At 70.4% G+C, this 16232-nt stretch overlaps 3 protein-coding genes across 3 annotated transcripts; 1 reads left to right on the top strand and 2 right to left on the bottom strand.

Annotated features, from left to right (window-relative positions):
- Positions 1–959: 959 nt before the first annotated feature.
- On the bottom strand, positions 960–2999 carry NDUFAF3 (NADH:ubiquinone oxidoreductase complex assembly factor 3). Its single transcript, XM_062585627.1, has 5 exons — positions 2948–2999; positions 1812–2004; positions 1650–1716; positions 1425–1525; positions 960–1197 (listed from the first exon to the last, which is right to left on the bottom strand). Exons 2-5 carry the CDS (start codon positions 1908–1910, stop codon positions 1114–1116), a joined length of 351 nt encoding a protein of 116 aa, XP_062441611.1. The 5' UTR covers positions 1911–2004; positions 2948–2999; the 3' UTR covers positions 960–1113.
- A 3441-nt stretch (positions 3000–6440) lies between these two features.
- On the top strand, positions 6441–11489 carry DALRD3 (DALR anticodon binding domain containing 3). The gene is made up of 13 exons (XM_062585722.1): positions 6441–6651; positions 6769–7052; positions 7138–7412; positions 7648–7706; positions 7808–7930; positions 8368–8438; positions 8932–8990; positions 9391–9473; positions 9878–10001; positions 10219–10277; positions 10391–10504; positions 10625–10693; positions 10981–11489. Exons 1-13 carry the CDS (start codon positions 6481–6483, stop codon positions 11098–11100), a joined length of 1611 nt encoding a protein of 536 aa, XP_062441706.1. The 5' UTR covers positions 6441–6480; the 3' UTR covers positions 11101–11489.
- Positions 11369–16218, bottom strand: WDR6 (WD repeat domain 6). Its single transcript, XM_062585897.1, has 8 exons — positions 16152–16218; positions 15908–16080; positions 15215–15847; positions 13719–15127; positions 13330–13425; positions 13015–13131; positions 12754–12872; positions 11369–12653 (listed from the first exon to the last, which is right to left on the bottom strand). Exons 1-8 carry the CDS (start codon positions 16216–16218, stop codon positions 12163–12165), a joined length of 3105 nt encoding a protein of 1034 aa, XP_062441881.1. The 3' UTR covers positions 11369–12162.
- Positions 16219–16232: the final 14 nt, after the last annotated feature.

Below are 16232 nucleotides of genomic sequence, written 5' to 3'. Positions count from 1 at the left end.
AGGAGGAAGTAAAAGCGAGTGACTTATCTCCAGCACAGTAAGTGCTCCAGCTCAAATCACTGCAGAGTTAGTACTGCTGCGAGAGGGAGGGAGGGGCTGCCAGCAACCCCAGGAATGACAGCGCCTGATACCAGTGCGAGGACGGCTGCACTCTATCCGACTGTGCAGCGCTAGCAGCAACCTTAGATGCAGAACCTGAGATAAGAGAGGCACCATCGCTGTATCCTATGGAGCTGAGGTTGTTGTTAGGCTCCCAGATTGTGTCATGGTTGTGTTAACTTGGAAGGGCAGAAGGATGCTTAGCAAGAGGGCAGCTACAGCTCAAGGGCTTGTGCAGGAGGTAAGGGCTCAGCCAAATTACAACGTGCAAAGTAAACTTGCAGTGGTGGCAAACCTAGAGCAGAGGTGGCAGAGCTGAGAAGAAAAATCAATCAGGACAAACTTAGAGGCATGTAGGCAAGAGGTACAGGAGAAAGGGAGAGGAAGAAGGTCTGCAAAGGGGCCCAAGCTGTCATAGCGCTCACAGACACAGGCCTGCCTTGGGGCAAGGGCTTCCTACTGCTTAGAAGTTGGTAAACCCCTGCCCACCTCTCCTCCTGAGCCCATGCTGCCTCCACGCCGCCCCGGGAGTGCGATACTGCCCACCAGCACAGAGGAGCCATGACAGATTAACACCCCCAAGCCAGACGAGCCTGTTCTTCAGGCAAGTTTATCACATGGTGTGCAGAATCCCAGGTGCTGGGGATGCAGCAGCAGCCAGCAGAGCAGGCGCCACCTCGCCAAAACCTCACGGCTTGGGGCGCAGTGCTGCTCGCCACGCTCAGGCCTTGTGTTACTCCCAGCCAGCCCCAGCCCCGCTCCGGAGTGCCCCACAGTGCCCAGCCCACCACTGGGCAAAGAGGACAGAAAGGCCCGTGGCTGCGGGGCCAAGGGCTGAGCACACGCGTTCCACAACGCCCTCCCTGTGCGCACAGGGCCACCGCCCAGCCAGCAGCCGGGGTCTGCCAGTTTATTCCGAAGCACTTTCCCCCTCTGGAGCAGCGGCAGTCAGGGCGCGGCAGCCCAGTGCTTTAGGCAGGCCAGAGGAGCTGTTCAGCCCGCGGCCAAGAGCGCCTAGCCGCCCCGGGGAGGGATGAGCCCAGCAGCTGCGAGGCGTTTCTCGTTGAGTAGAAAGTTGAAGGTTGCACATGCATTCGGCTGTGAAATAAGAAAAGGGAGCGAATGAAGGCCAGGCTGCTGCTCCCCACAGCCAGGCCCCACACCAGCCCTCAGGCAGGAGACAGCCCTACCCCGTGGGGCAGAAGAGCTCCTACCCTCCAAGCTTGCCCGTCCCCACGCAGGCAGAGCCCCGCGGAGCAGGCAGGCTGCCCGTTACCAACCCCTTCCCTGGAGCCGGCCGCCCGCGCGCGCACGCCCCTCCTCACCGTGTCCTGCACCTCCACAGCAATACCGCACTCCCGCATCCGCTTGAGCACGGCGGGGTGCAGCCGCTCCACCCTGTCTCCCGTGCCCAGGACCAGGATCTCTGCAACAGCAGGCACAGCCAGGTGCAAGCTGGCGTGGCGGCAGCATTTGGGCCTGCTGGGCCCCGGCAGCGCCGCCCCGCTCCGGCAGGCTGCGAGGGTCAGGGCCGCCCCCGCCCCACCTACCTATTCGGGGCTCCAGCAGCCGGAACAGCGACAGGCTCTCCTGCGAGATGTCCCTGTAGGAGCCGACCTGCGGGGACACCAAGGGGGCTGAGCGGGGCAGGCCCCCCCCCGCCCCCCGCTGTGGGGCAGGGAGGCGTGCCGGCCCTGCCATGGGGCACTCACGTTCCACTGGAGGATGGTGCGGGGCAGGATGGCGCAGGGCCCCACCACTAGGCTCCCGCTGATGGTGAAGCCGCGGCTGGTGTAACCCTCGATGAACATGGTGTTGGGGGACTCGGGCTCCAGCACCGTCAGCCGCGTCCGCTGGTAGAGCTCGTCGTCCGCCGGCGTGAGGCGGTGAGCACGGCTCGGCGCCCTGTGGGGCAGCAGCTCGGCCACGTGGGGCCCACAGCAATGCCACAGCTGCACCCTGCCCCCCCCCCCCACAGCCCCACAGCCACCCCACAGGGACCCCCTGCTAGTTCCCCTCCCATGGCTAACCCTTGCCAGCCGGACAGCAATCCCCACAGCTGCTCAAGGAGACCCTCATCAGCCCCACAGTTCCCCCCCCCCCCACATGGCTGCCCCACAGTGACTCCCTATCAGCCCCACAACCCCCACCATGGATGTCTCACAGCTACCCCCTGCCAGCCCCACAGCCCTGTTCATTCCTGCCCAATAGCAACCCCCCCATAAGCCCCACAGCAATTCCCCCCCCCCATAAGCCCCACAGCAATTCCAACAGCCACCAGAAAGTGACCTCCATCAGCCCCACAGCTCCCTACATGGCCATCTCAAAGCAAGCCCCACAGCCCCCCCCCCCCAGCTGTTCCACAGTGATCTCCTATCAGCCCCAAAGCTGTCCCCTCTCAGCCCCACAGCCCCCCAAAGTGGCTGCCCCACAGCTGCCCTCCCCACCCAGGCCCCACAACCGCTCCAACATAACTGCCCCACAGCGACCCGCCCCACAGCCTCCCCCATGTGGCTGCCCCACGACGCGCCCCCCCCCCATTTTCCCCCACAACCCCCTCCATGCCTGCCCAACAGCAACTCCCATGACCGCCACAAAGTGACCTCCCTCACCCCCACAGCTCCCCACATGGCCGCTTCAAAGTGAGTGTCCCCCGCCCCCCCGCGGCTGCCCCACAGCTACCTTCTCTCAGCCCCGTAGCTCCCGCCACGGCTGCCCCACAACGACCCCCTCCCCCTGCAGCCTCCCACATGGCCGCCTCATAGCGACGCCCTCTCCACCCACAGCTGCCCCACAGCAACCACCCCCCCGTCCCCCGGGTCAGCGCACTCCGGTGCCCCGGCCCTACCAGCCCGTCGCCGCCGCCCGCGGGGCCGCGCGGCCCAGCTGCCGCAGCGCCGCCGCCGCCGCCGCCATGGCCGCCCGCGCCGCCGGAGGGGCGGGGCCTCCTCGCGCCGCCCCGCCCACCGCGCCGGAGGGGCGGGGCCTCCTCCCCGCACCGCCCACCGCGCCCCCCCCCCCCGCCCCCGTGACCCGCCCCGGCCCCACGGGCGGCCCCACAGGTCGCTGCAGCCCCATTGACTGCCCCAGCCGTGTCACACATCAACCGCCACAGCCCCACGGGCAACCACGTCCCCAGCTGGCACCAGCTGCCCTGGCCCCACTGGCAGCCCCAGCCCACCCCGGTGGCCCCAGCCCCACAGATGGCCCCGGCTGTCCCACACTGATGGCCCTGCTGATGCCCCATCCCACACCAAACCAGCCCCACGGCGAAGGTCCTGACCCCACAGACAGCCCCAGCCCCATGGCCACTGGCGATGAGAAAGGGGCAGCGGGGCGGACCGCAGCTCACGACCCTTGGCACACGCTGGCCGGGGGGGAGCCCTGTGCCCTCCACCCCGGGGGGGGGGGGGGGCAGTGCCCCCAGCCCGGGCCTGTGGGGCAGGCTGCGGGCCGCGGGCTCCCATCAGCCCCACAAGCCTGCGCCTGGCCTCCGCGTGGGGCTGGCGAGGCCCCAGACTGGTGGGGCGGCAGGTGGCCGGGGCCCTGTAACCGGAGAGGCCCCCAGCGGCGCGCGGCCCTGCCGGCTCCCGCTCGGCGCCTGGTACGCCCGGGGCGGGCTTTGGCCAGCGCCGGAGCAAAAGCGAAACCGGCTGTGCCGCCGGGAAAGGGGAAGTGGCGAGGAGAGGCCGCTGCGCCTCGCCGCGTCGCTTAGCCGGGGTGGGGGGGGCCAGCGTGGGGCGGCCCCCGGCGCGGGGGTGCGGGGAGGTGCCCCGCTGCCTTCGCGACCCCGGCTCCCCGCTCCGGGCAGCCCCGCCGCCGGGCCCCCGGGATGGCTCCACGCCGGCCAGGGCTGCTGCACTGGAGGCCGCCGGGGCGCCTTGCCTGGGGCTGGAGGTGAGAGGGGTCCCAGGGGTGCTCCCCCCAAACCGGGCTCCGGCGCGGGGACGGTCTCCCCTCCGGCCCCGCCGCCCGTGCCAGGGAGGCGGGAGGCTGCGCCCATGCCGGCTGGCCCTGCTGCGTGCCCGGCGGCTGCCGTGGGGCCAGGGCGGCGAGGGGCGCGGGGGGAGCCGGCGCAGCCCTCCGGCCCAGGCCGAAGCGTGCGGACGCGGCAGGGGCGCCGGCGGGGCCCCACTGGGCGGGAGGGCCGAGGCGGTGCCACACCTGTGGGGTGCCCCATGGCGCTGCCGCGTCCTGCCTCATCGCAGCCCATGGGTGCAGGGCAATGCCAAGCAGACCCCCCTCGTTGCGGTCAGGGAACCCCATGGGGCGCTGGCTCCCCTGTGGAAACGGGGGGACGCCCCATGCACGGGACGGGGACGGGAACGGGAGGCAGCATCGACCCACAGCTCTGCACAGCTCCCTACCTTGCTCTCTGCTCGGCCCCACTGTGCCCCACGGCATGGCTCTGCTCCCACTCCATTCCCCACAGCAGGGGTCTGCCCCTAGCCTGCACCCCACAACCTGCCCCTCCATGGCTGGAGTCTGCACCCCAGGGCACAGCTCTGCCCTTGAACCTGCACCTGGCAGCACAGCTCTGCCCCCAGCCTGCGCCCCACGGCAGGGCTCTGCTCCCACCCCAGACACCACGGCACAGCTCTGCCCTCAAGGCCGTGCCCCATGGCATGGCTCTGCTGCCAGCCCGTGCCCCACGGCGGGGGCCGGCGGCCATCAGCCTCGGGCTGCGACTTCCCCTGCCGCGGCACCGCAGGTCTCGGGTTCCTGTTTCCGTCTCCCCTCCCGCACCGCTCGTGGGGCTAGCGGCAGCACGCCGGGGCGGGCGCTAGGGGCCGGGGGCACGAGGGTGCCGAGGACCACGTCCCCTTCCCTGTGCTGCCCGCCCGGAGCCCGGGCGAGCCCTGGCATCGCGGGGGTTACCGGGAAGTCTCCGGCGTTGGTAACCGGAGCCGTTCCCATCACCCTGCCTGCGGTGGGGAGACGCCGGGCTGCCCCCAGCCCCTGCGGAGGGGCAGGCCCGGGCGGACAGCAGGGCCCCAGCATGGGGTGCCGGCGGCAGGGGCCACACCGAGCCGGTGGGATCCCCCGCGCCGCCAGCCTGGCACCAGGAGGAGGACGGTTTCACTTCCCCTCTGGCTCGGGCCCGACGGGAGGCAACGGGGGCTACGTCGCGTCCGCGCCGGGAGCCACAGGTGCCGGGCCAGACGTCCTCCTTCGGGGACAGCTCGGGTTTCCAGGGGGCCGCTCCGACGGCCCCAGAACGCTCCAGTCCCACCGGGCTTTGCTCAGTGCCGCTTCCTTTTGGCTCGGCTGCGCCGCCCTCCCCTCAGCGACCGAGGCAGCGGCGGGGAACGCGGCACCAGCCTGGCCTCTCCCTGCGCCCCCAGTCCGGCGGTAAGTCGCCCTCCCCGGGGCGGCGGGGCAGCCCCCCGGCCCGGCCGGCCCCGGCGCCCGCGCGGGCAACGGAATCCCCAAAGCAGCTGTCCCCGCTGTGCCCAGCTGCCCGGGGATTTCGTTACCCGCGCCGCCGCCCCCGCGCCCGCCCCGCCGCCCCCCGCGGACAAAAAGGGGCGCCCGGAGCCCCGCTTACGCCGTGCGAAGCCCCCCCCCGCCCCAGCCCCAGGGCCGTCGCGGCTCTGCGGCCCTCGCGCGCTCGGCGCCGGCGGGGCGGGCAGCGCCGTGGGGCAGGGCGAGGGGTGCCCCGGCGGGATCCGGTCCCCGGAGAGAGATGGCTTTGGAATGACACGATCACTCCCGCTGAGCGGGCAGCCGGAGAGCCATCGGGAATGTCGTGTCTGTCCAAAGCTTTTTCGGCACCTCCGTGAGCCTCGTGTGGGGCGCGCGGCCCCGGGCCGGGACCAGCCCCTTCGCCCAGCCGTGGGGAGCCGTGCGGGGACCCCGCAGCGCCGCGGGGCCGGGGCGCGGGGCGGCCGGGGACACTGCGAGCGGCTCCGCCGCCCCGAGCCCAGCTCCGAGCGACTCCCGGGCTGCGCCGGCGGCTCCCGCCCTGCAGACAGTCAGTAGTTGGTCTGGTGCGAGCAGCGAGTCTCAGATCACCTCTTGGCTGTGGGCAGTGCAGCGAGCACCCGACCGCGGCCCAGCCCGGGGGCCTCGCGGCGGCCGCCGGCGCCCACCCAGCCCCTCCCGCAGCCGCCGCCGCCGCCGCCCTCCCGAGTCTCCGGTCCCCGCGGCTCGCCACGCCCAGCATGGCCGCGCCGCGCTGCCCGCCGCGCCCAGCATGGCGGCCCCGCGACCGCTACTCCCAAGATGGCCGCCCGTCCGCGTCCAACCCGCCCGCGCCCAAGATGGCCGCCCAGGCACGCTGCAGGCCGCGCCCAACATGGCGGCCGCCTCCCGCCAGGCCCCGCCCACGAAGGGGGTGTGACGTCACGCCGCGGCGGCGGAAGCGGCGGCGGAGGGCGCATGGAGGCGGGCGAGCGGCGGCCGGAGGTGGCGGCGACGCTCCGGGCCCTGAACGAGGCGCTGGGGCAGCCGGCCGCGCTCTGGGTGAAGGAGAGCGGCGCCCGCCACTTGCGGCACCGCGACTTCCTGGCGCCGCGGGCCGCGCTGCGGGCCGCCTTCGGCGGGGGGCAGGTAGGCCGCGGCGGGAGGGCGGGGCCTGGCGGCGGGGGCGGGGCCTGCACGGCGGGGGCGGGGCCTGCAGGGGCGAGGGTGGTTACCCAGCCGTCTCTCCCCCCCCCACCCCCGCAGGTGCCTGCTGACGTCATGGCGCGCGTGACGTCACTGTCGGGCCCGGAAGTGCTGCCGCTGGGCGAGTGCCAGGAGACGGCGGCGGGGCTGGCGGTGCAGGTGCGGCGCCCCGAGGCCTTTCGGCGGCTGCTGGGCGCTGGCGCGGCGCCCGCCCCGCCGGCGCGGCCCGTGGCGGTGGTGCTGCACTGCCCCGGCGTGCGCGGCCCCGCCGCCGCCATGGCGCCCCGCCGCCTCCGCCCCGTCCTGCTCACCGACCACCTGGCCGAGGTGCTGCGTGCCCGCGGGTGAGTGCCCGGCCCGGCCCCGCCGCCCGGCCCCGCCGCCCAACCGCTGCCTCCCTCCCTCCCTCCCTCCCTCCCTCCCTCGCAGGGCCAGCGTGCACCTGGCGCCCAGCCCGGGTGACGAGGCGAGCCGGGAGGTGCTGCGGTGGCTCCGCGTCGCCTGGCCCTGCGCCTCCCCCAGCCCTGCTGACGCCACCTCGGCCCTGAAGCGGGCCCTGGCGCGGTCGCCCTACGCTGTGGCTGGCGAGCAGGGGCCCGGCGCGGCCGCGCTGCCTGAGGACGTCCTGGGCAAAGTGGACCTGAAGAGCTTCGTGGAGCAGCAGCACCTGGAGGGCTACGACCCCAATCTGGATGTCCTTCTTGGTGAGCTTCGTGAGTGTAACATCGCTAGAGTGGCAGCATAGAGGGCGAAGGGCTGCAGATGAGCCTGTTTCTTTTCTTTTTTTGATTATTTTTGCAAAAATGAACGTTTAGATCTAGATTGCCTTTTCTTGCTTTTCTTCTTCCATCTGATCTGAGCCCAGCCAGGCTGGGGCAGGACGGAGCAGGGGTGCAGCACACCCGCGCTTCCCTCCCTGAGCCTCCTTCCTCCTTTCAGTGACGGAGGAGAAGCTGCGGTGCCTGGCGGAGCTGCAGCAGGCCGTCCTGCAGTGCGCCGTGAGTAACCCTGCTGCCGTGCTGCCTGGCTCTTGCTTCCCAGCCGGCGTTCCTTTCTGTCATGCACCGGAGTCTGAGCTCGCCGCTGTGCTCTGCTGCAGGCTGGTGGCCAGGGAAGCTGCTGCCATGTGGTGCACGTGGTGAGCTGTGAGGAGGAATTCCAGCAGCAGCAGATGGATCTGCTCTGGAGGATTTTGGATCCGGGAGCCCACACAGCCCTGCAGGTGAGGAACGTCATGCGCTGCTCCTCATGGCCCTCAGCATCTTTGTGCTGAGCCAGCTCTCCTGCAGTCCCTGCAGTGAATCTGAGGTCCAGCCTCACCTGTTTGTGAGTCTTCCCTTCAGCCCTGCTGGCCCCTCCACAGTCTCACCCAGGCTGTGGAGCAATTGCTTTGCCCTTGGGATTTTAGTGCCGAAGAAGAAAGGGCAGGAGGAGGTTGCAGGGACACAGCTAGAATCAGACTGTTCTTAACTGAAGGCGCCGGTGTACTTCAGCAGCTCCTGACTCTGGGCTTCCCTTGTCCTGCGACACCTGTTTCCATAGGTGTGAGCAGAGTTTCCCTGGCTGCTCTCCAGGTTCAATTCTTCCTGCACTGCACTTCAGTGCTGGTACAGCTTCTGAATCCTTGAACCTGAGCCCGATGTCTCCTCTCTCTTTCAGAAACACCTTGTCTGTGGACCAGTGAAGGTGGCAAAGCCTTTGTCCCCTGTTGGGGCAGACCAGTACTTCCAGTAAGTTGGTATTTATCAAGGAGCCAGCTCTGTCACTTACCTGCCAAGGCTGTCTGGGTTCTGCTTTGGCCCTGAGGACACCTAGGGTGCTCTCTGAATAGCTGAGTGTGCAGGAAGTTTAAGAAAGTTTCTGTGTGGTCCTAGCAGCCTTCCGCTGTTAGGCTTTTCTGCAGCTTTGTGGCCGTCTCTAGAGGCCTGGAGTTCCACAGCATGGGCAGGAGAGGGATGACAACTATTTTGCCTTCTCCACTCTTTGTAGCCTCCTCTAGCTGGGTGGTCTCTGGCACGGTCAGCACTGACTGCCGGGGGCTGCAACTCCCCCCCTCCCCAGCGGCACTGCTGGGAGGAAAGGCCAGCGCAGGAGCTGGGCCCCGTGCAGCGTGACCCACTGCAGCAGCCCAAAGGCTGGGGGAGCCCATGGGCACTCCCTGGAGCAGGATTGCCTGGGAGGGAGGAGCTGGTGACTGCCTGTGACTGTCCATGTTCCTCCTAGGCTCCGAAAGCGCCAGATGTACGAAGCCTCTGTGATGAAGTATGGGGAACTTGCACAAGGTGAGGATTTGCTCCACGGCTCCATGCATAGATGCTGCTCCATCCCCTTCTGCACTGCTCCAACGTGTCTTCCCCACCCACCTCGGGGTCTCCTGGCTGTGGCAGCATGTCTCTCCCACCTACAGTGCTGGCTCTCCCCACTGGGAAGCAGCAGAGTGCTCACCTTGCATGGGAGGAAGGTGTCTGATCTGTCCCAGAGGGCACCAGCAGAGCAGTGCCTGTGGAGCTCCCCTTCTCACTGTTGGGAGAAGGGCCTGGGGAGGTGTGTTGGTTCCCAGACTGTACTCCAGCCTCAGCAGGAGCCTCCTGCCCCCCCGTGGGGGTTCCTGCCTCGGGGTGGTGGGTATGTACGAGGGAATAGAATGAGTTGTATATGCAGCACCCCTTGTGTTTTCTGCAGATGAGGCCTGGACGGAGGTTATAGACGTCCTGACGGCGGCTGCTATCAAGTTTGAGATGCTGAGCACTGCCCACCGGAGTCAGGTAGGGCAGGCCAGCGCGGCAGCAGGGCCGGGGGGCCTGTGAGCAGTGGGACGTACTGCTCTTTTGCAGCTACAGCTCAGGGCACAGCCTGAGGCCAGGCAGAAGCAGCGGCACAAGCAGCAAGGGGGAGAGGGAGGGCGCTGTGTGGGCTCTTTGGCTGTCCTGGGTTTGGGGCAGAGGGCTTTCCCACGAGATGAAGCAAGTGGGTGTAGGCTGGTGTTGCCGCACCTGCAGCCGGCCCTGGTATCCTCCACCCATCTGCCCAGGATGGGCACAGGCTCGGCGTGTGGGTGATCGTGCTCTGCCTGGTGTGGAAGGCCCCGCTCTCCCGTGGGAGGTGCAGGGTCGTGCCAGGACTGGCTCTGTGCCGAGCAGCCTGGACCACAGCCTGTCTCTTCCCTCAGATCGTTCTGGACCTGGAGGACAGCAGCATCTCCACCAAGGGAACGAAGAGCGGCGCCTTTGTGATGTACAACTGTGCCCGGCTGGCCACGCTCTTCGACACCTACCAGCGGGCCGTGGAGCGAGGTGAGCCCCAGCCCAGTGGGCTCCCTCCCGTGGCAGCGACTCCGGGGCTGCTGTGTGGGAACGCGGTCGTTGCTGAAGCCTCGCGAGCTGCCCCCCAACCGCTTCGGCAGCGGCTGTGCCAGAGGCAGGAGTCCGATGGCCCGTGATGGAGCTCCAGGGAGGCCCCAGAGCTCCCAATGCCAATGAGCATGGCAGCAGTCTTTCCCCTCCTTTTCAGGCACGTACCCCCCCTTGCCACCACCATCAGAACTGAACTTCTCCTGCCTGCGGGAAGAGGTGAGTGCTGGGGGGGGGGGAGCTGCAGGGAGCTGTGCACGCTCAGCTGCTGAGGGCAGACGCTCCTGGCCCGGGGGAGCCGGCCCTCTCGGACACACCTAACTCTTTTGCAGGGCGAATGGCTTCTGCTCTTCAACTATCTCCTGCCCTTTCCCGAAGTCTTGCAGCAAGCAGCACAGCTGCCCCCACCCAGCAAGGGGATCCGGATCACAGCCAGCACAGAGACGGTACGTGCCGTGTGCCGGAGCACCCGAGGGTGCTGCTTGCCGGTGCGCGATGCTGGGCGAGGCACATGGCCCAAGAGCAGGCAAACCCTGCAGCGCCAGCGCTAGCTCTGCGTGTTACAGGTGTGCAAGTTTCTGATCCAGCTCAGCATGGATTTCAGCTCCTACTACAACCGTGTCCACATCCTGGGGGTGAGTCAAATATCCCAGACGACTTGCTGAAGGGTGGGGGGACAGTGCTACGGCCCTCCTGGGTGGCTGCACTAGCCCAGGCTGCAGAGGCCTTGCCCTTGGGCTGGGCTGCATCAGAGGGGCAGCACTGCCAGGAGCAGGCTCCTCGGTGCCAGCAGCAAGATGCAGCCCTGTACTGGCCTTTGAGGCCATGCAGGCAGGGCACAGAGGCAGCAGTAGCCCTAGGGGACTATGGCCACTGGCCCCACCTTGCCCTTGGTTCCACCTTGCTGCCGTTCTCCCTGCAGGAGCCATTCCCTCACCTGTTTGACCAGATGTTTGCTCGCCTCCAGCTGCTGGTAGCGGTGAGGGACATGTTCCACAGTGCCTTGGCAACCCTGCATCTCCCGCCTCTCAGCCAGATCTGAGCCGCAGCCGGACAGCCACGCCACGTGGGACGCGAGGGGACAGGCAGCAGGCTGAGGGGCTGCCGCTGGCCACGGAGCGGAGCTGAGGCACCCTCGAGCCCCGCAGCACTGCTTCTCTGCCCGATGGGTTTTGAGGGAGGGTTTGGGTACGTGTGCCCGGGGCAAGCCTGCTAGCTGGAGCGAGGAGAGCTGAGCTGGCAGCGTGTCTGCCAGTCGGGCAGTGGGGTACAACGGGGGAGGCGGGGAAGCACCAGGCTGCAGCCTCTGTTCCCTCAAAGCTGTTTATTGAAGGGCACCTCTGTGCTGGCGCAGAGCTCCTGGGGCCCTGCGGGCCCTGCCTTGCCCTGGGCCAGGCCCTGGTCAGGCCTAATACACTTACTGCTGGACAAGTGCTGTGTCTGTCTGACCCCTGCAGCAACGGCTGAGGTGGGGGCAGGCGCAGGTGGAGACGGGCTGGGAAAAGAGGCCACAGGGAGCCCTAGGTTCTGCTCTCGCCCAGCTGTGTGGAGCAGGATGCAGCTCCCCAAAAGCCTGATGCCAAGGGGCAGAGGCACGGTCCCTCAGTGCTGGACGCCCTCTGAGCATCGCTGGGGCAGGAGGAAGGCCCCTTCCCTGTGTAACTGCTGTGTATGCAGGCTGGGGGGGTGTGGGGGGGGGGAAGGCCTGCACCCAGGGCCCCTTGCCCCACGCAGGGGCGCTGCGAGAGGCTGCTGTGCGCAGGGCTGGGGCCGGGCTCTGCTTCTCATCTCTGCCTCTGCTCTGACTGCTGGGGCCCAAGCTGCTCACGAACACCCGTGCCAGCTCGAGGAATGGACTGAGGCCTGCTCTGGTGGGGATGGCCTGGCTCAAGGTGTCGCAGCATGGCTGCATCCTTTCTGTCTTTCCATGAAGGCCGAGCCGGCCCTACACCGCGGTGGCTAGAGGCCTCTCCTCCCTGGAGGAGGGACAGTCCCAGTCCTGCTGCGGGTCCCCTGCCAGAGCCGGGTGCCAGGCTGTTCCTGTGACACCCGCCATCCCCGCTGCAGCAAGACAGGGCGTGGGCTTTGCCGCACGCCTCCCCCGTCACCGGGGCGCTTCCAGCGGCGGGGGCTCGGGGCGGGTGGCGCGCACCGCGCAGCGCACCAGCTCCAGGCCCTGCCCGCAGAGCACGCAGTAGTAGTGCAGCTCCCCGCTAGGCTCTGCCGCCGCCTCCCAGCAGTCGAGCTCCGCCAGGTCGGGCACGTGGAAGAAGGTGGTGCTCAGAGCCTCCAGGCTGCCCGGGCCCAGCTGCCACAGCATCAAGCGCTGGTCCACCGAGGCAGAGAGCACCAGGTCCGGCCGCAGCACCCTGACGCCCGTCACGTGGGCGGCGTGGGCGCAGGGCCGCAAGAACCGCTCCAGGACGCGCAGGCAGGTCTCCCCGGCGCCCGGGGCCACCTCCACCAGGCAGACGTGGATGGAGCCGTCGTCGCTGCCGCTCGCCACCAGGTACCGGCCCTGCGGCACCTCCCGGACGTGCAGGCTGTTGACGCCGCAGCTGTGAGCCATGATGCTGAGCAGCGGGGCGCCCAGGGCTGGGAAAACAGGCTGTCAGGAGAGCGGCAATGCTCGCTGCCGCCCAAGAGGGCAGAAAATCTGCTGCTGCTGCCACCTCGCAGGAGCGGAGACACTCACCCAGGGGCTGCACCTCCCCCTCCGCTCGGTGCAGGGCATCCACGGCCTCCGCGAGGGTGGTGGTGATGTCCCAGAAGGCGACGCTGCCGTCGGTGGCTGCGCTGCACAGGAAGTGTCTCCTAGGACAGAGGTGTCACGGGAGCCGCACGCCCGCGGCCCGAGCCCCCCGGGAGCGATCCCTGCCTCCGCCACAGGGCAGCTCCTCCCGCCGTCCGCCGGCCGAGCCGCTCCCGACCACCTCCCGCGCCGCTCAGGGCTCACCTCGCGCCTCCGGCCTGCGCGTGCAGGAACGTCTCCACCTTCAGCACGCAGCGCTGGTGGTGGAACGACTCCGCCACGAGCACCAGCTTCCGGGCGGCCTCCAGCAGCCCAAAGAGGCTGTGGAGGAGCAGAGGACAGTCAGCTCGGGGAGAAGGGGGCTCCCCTGCGGCGCTCTGCCCGGGCACCGTGTCCTACGTGCGCTGTCCTGGCTCAGAGCCCGTGGCTGCGGCGCACAGCTCGTGGCAGCAACACCTCTGCTGAGCTCTTTCCCTGTCGCCGCCATCCTGCCCCCAAAGCCCCACGGCAGCTTCTCACCGGACGGAGCCGTCACTGCAGGCAGCAGCCAGGAACTTGCAGGGTGTCGGCAGCTGCTCGGCGTCGGTCCCGGGCACCACCACGAGGGACATGTACCTGCAGCGAACGCACGACGCTGGCTCACCGCCCGGGGGCCGCCTGCATGCTGGGCGGCACAGCGGAGCGCCGCGTCCAGCGCAAGATGCCGACAGGAGGAAGGACCGAGCCCTTCCCTAAGCCCGCAAAGCCCCTCGCGGCCCCGCGCCTGGGCCTACGGCACCAGGGAAGCGCACGTGAAGCCAGGCTGGCTCCTTCCATCTTGGGCTGCAGCCCAGCCACGACCAGCCCTGACAGCGCAGGTCCCAGTGCCCTTCCCGCGACCGCCACCGCGGGCTGCCACCGAGCGTCACCTGGTCTCTGGGTCCATCTTGATGAGCTTGTGCCTATTCTTCATTCGGTCCCAGTGCTCGTCCAGCCGGTGGGAGGCCACGTGGACAACCTCGCAGGCCACGGTGCTATCGGAGGCCGGGTCCCCAGCGAGGAGCAGCTGGTAGCACTCGATCTGTGCCCGGCCCCCGCCGGAGAAGAGCAGGGTGGAAAGGCCGTCGGCGCCGGGCCGCGCGGGGCTGGCCAGCGCCAGCGCTCTCACGCTGGAGATGTGGTCGTCAAGCGTGGTAATGGGCACGGCTGTGCGGGAGTGCTCACTGAGCGTGAGGACACAGGCCATGGTGTCCTCGCTGCCGGTGACGAGGACGTCAGTGGCGGCGTGCCCGGGCGCCTGCACGGCTCCCAGGCGCCGCACACACGCGATCTGCCGCCCGTGCAGGGACGCCAGGAGCACCTGCTGCTCGCGGGGCTCAGGAGAGCTGCAGTAGAGCATCACGTCCCCCTGCTTGATGTAAGCGAAGGCCTCGGCCGAGGGGCTGCTGCTGTAGCTCCAGGAGCGGTGCCCCCCGCCACAGGGGACGCAGTGGAGGTTCTCGCCGGTCCGGGTGCTCCACACCACGAAGTTGTCGGCGTGGAAGCCCAGCACGAGCACGTCCCCGCTGGGGGTGAAGCGCAGCTCCTCAATCCACTGCAGCCCTTTGCAAGGCCTGTGCTTCCGCAGGACCTCCAGCCGCCGGGCCCGCAGGCGGAGCTGCCGGTAGCAGCCGTCCCGGCCCGTGCTGTAAACGTAGCCGCTGTGGCAGGTCACTGAGGTGACCCCTGTCTTCCCGTGGAGCCCGAAGAGGATGGACAGCGGGTTCTCGAGGGGAAGAACCTCCTTTTGCGCCAAAAAGGAGAGCTCCGACTCGCTCCCAGAGTCCTCGCCGCCGGCAGAACCGGGGCTTTCGTCCGCCGGCCCCTGCGGGTGGCTGCAGGGGAAGAGCAGGAGGGAGCCGCGGCGGTCGCCGCACACCAGGAGGTCGCCCGGGGGCGGGAAGGCGGCGCAGGTGTGCCAGCGCTGCTTGCAGGGCGGCAGCAGGTAGCGGCCCACGAGCCGCAGCGAGGGCGCCCGCCCGGGACGCGGGGCGACGTCCAGCCAGAGCAGCTCCCCGCAGGGGCCGGAGGCCAGGAGGGCGACGGCGTCGGCGGGCGGCCCAGGCCGGGCGGCCCAGCTCAGCCCACGCACGGCACCCTCGAAGAGCTCGGCGCGGGCCGCGTGGCCGGGCCGGTCGAGGGCGAAGATGAGCAGGCGCCCGTCGCCGCCGCCCAGGGCGCAGAGCGCGCCGCCGGGCAGCGGGGCGGCCGCCAGCAGCGCACGGGGCCCCGCGGCCTCGGCGGGCAGCACCGGCGCCCAGCGCCCCGCCGCCGCCTCGTAGGCCGCCAGCTCGCCCGCCTCGCCCAGCGCCAGCACCCGCCGCGGCCCCGCCAGCAGCACGGCCCGCGGCCGCCCGGGCGCCCCCAGCGCCGCCGCCGCCGCCGCCTCCCGCGGCCGCCAGAGCCGCGCGCCGCCGTCGGCGCCGCCCGTGGCCACGCAGCCGCCGGCCGGGCGCACGGCCAGGGCGCGCAGGGCCCCGCGGTGCCCGCGCCGCGCCCGCCGCACGCCGCCGCCGCACGCCCACTCGAGGCAGGCGCCGTCTTCGCCGGCGCTCACGGGCCGCGGGCCGCGCAGCGCCACGGCGCCCACGCGCGCCCCGTGCCCGTAGCACACGAGCAGGCAGGGCGCGTCGCCGCCGGCGCCCAGCTCGCCCACGGCCCAGAGCCGCACGCTGCGGTCCTCGGAGGCGGAGGCGAGCAGCCCCCGCGGCGCCGCGTAGCTGAGCGCCAGCACGGCGCCGCGGTGCCCCCGCAGCCGCCGCCGCGGCTCCGCCGCCGCCGCCGCCCGCCACACCACCACGGCGCCCGCCGCCGTGCCGGCCGCCAGCGCCAGGCGCGCCCAGCCCGCCGCCGCCCCGGCCAGCGCGGCGCAGCGCAGCGCCCCGGCGCCGCCGCACTGCGCCCGCCGCAGCCAGCGCCCGCCGCCGCGCCACTCGTACAGCGCCACGGCGCCGCCGCCCAGCGCCAGCGCCAGCCGCCCGCCCGCCGCCCAGCGCGCCTCCCATACCCGCGCGCCCAGCTCCCGCGCCGCCCCGCCGCCCGCCGCCGCCAGCGCCGCCCCGCCGCCGCCGCGCCGCACCGCCAGCACCGCCAGCCAGCGCCCGCCGAACGCCGCCACCCGCACCGCGCCGCCGCCGCCGCCCGGCTCCGCCCGCAGCCCCTGCACGCTCGCCTGCCGCAGCACGCTCCGCCGCCCCGCCGCCGCCGCGCCGCCGCCGCTCAGCCGGAACGCCGCCACCTCCGGGCCCGTGCCTGCCGGGACAGCGCGTCAGCCCGGCGCCGCCGCCGCGCCCCCCGCATCCGCCGCCGCCGCCGCCGCTCACCGGCCAGCAGCACATCCGCCACGAACTCCAGCGCCGTCACCGGCGCCACCAGCGCCACCGACTCCATCGCGCCGCGCCGCG

Source organism: Rhea pennata, chromosome 12 (assembly GCF_028389875.1).
Source record: "Rhea pennata isolate bPtePen1 chromosome 12, bPtePen1.pri, whole genome shotgun sequence".
In the NCBI taxonomy this organism is placed as follows: Eukaryota; Metazoa; Chordata; class Aves; order Rheiformes; family Rheidae; genus Rhea; species Rhea pennata.
Note: the sequence above shows the minus strand (reverse complement) of the source record. Positions and strands in the feature narration are given on the sequence as shown.

Excerpts from the sequence above, each read along its gene's own strand:
- NDUFAF3 (XM_062585627.1), bottom strand. The coding sequence starts at position 1,910 with ATGTTCATCGAGGGTTACACCAGCCGCGGCTTCACCATCAGCGGGAGC. Across the intron at positions 1,717-1,811 it reads GCACCATCCTCCAGTGGAAC|GTCGGCTCCTACAGGGACAT; the intron begins GTGAGTGCCCCA and ends GTGTCCCCGCAG. Across the intron at positions 1,198-1,424 it reads CTGTGGAGGTGCAGGACACG|CCGAATGCATGTGCAACCTT; the intron begins GTGAGGAGGGGC and ends CTTATTTCACAG.
- DALRD3 (XM_062585722.1), top strand. The coding sequence starts at position 6,481 with ATGGAGGCGGGCGAGCGGCGGCCGGAGGTGGCGGCGACGCTCCGGGCC. Across the intron at positions 7,413-7,647 it reads CAATCTGGATGTCCTTCTTG|TGACGGAGGAGAAGCTGCGG; the intron begins GTGAGCTTCGTG and ends TCCTCCTTTCAG. Across the intron at positions 10,505-10,624 it reads TCACAGCCAGCACAGAGACG|GTGTGCAAGTTTCTGATCCA; the intron begins GTACGTGCCGTG and ends TGCGTGTTACAG.
- WDR6 (XM_062585897.1), bottom strand. The coding sequence starts at position 16,218 with ATGGAGTCGGTGGCGCTGGTGGCGCCGGTGACGGCGCTGGAGTTCGTG. Across the intron at positions 13,426-13,718 it reads AAGATGGACCCAGAGACCAG|GTACATGTCCCTCGTGGTGG; the intron begins GTGACGCTCGGT and ends CGTTCGCTGCAG. Across the intron at positions 12,873-13,014 it reads GCGCAGGCCGGAGGCGCGAG|GAGACACTTCCTGTGCAGCG; the intron begins GTGAGCCCTGAG and ends CCTCTGTCCTAG.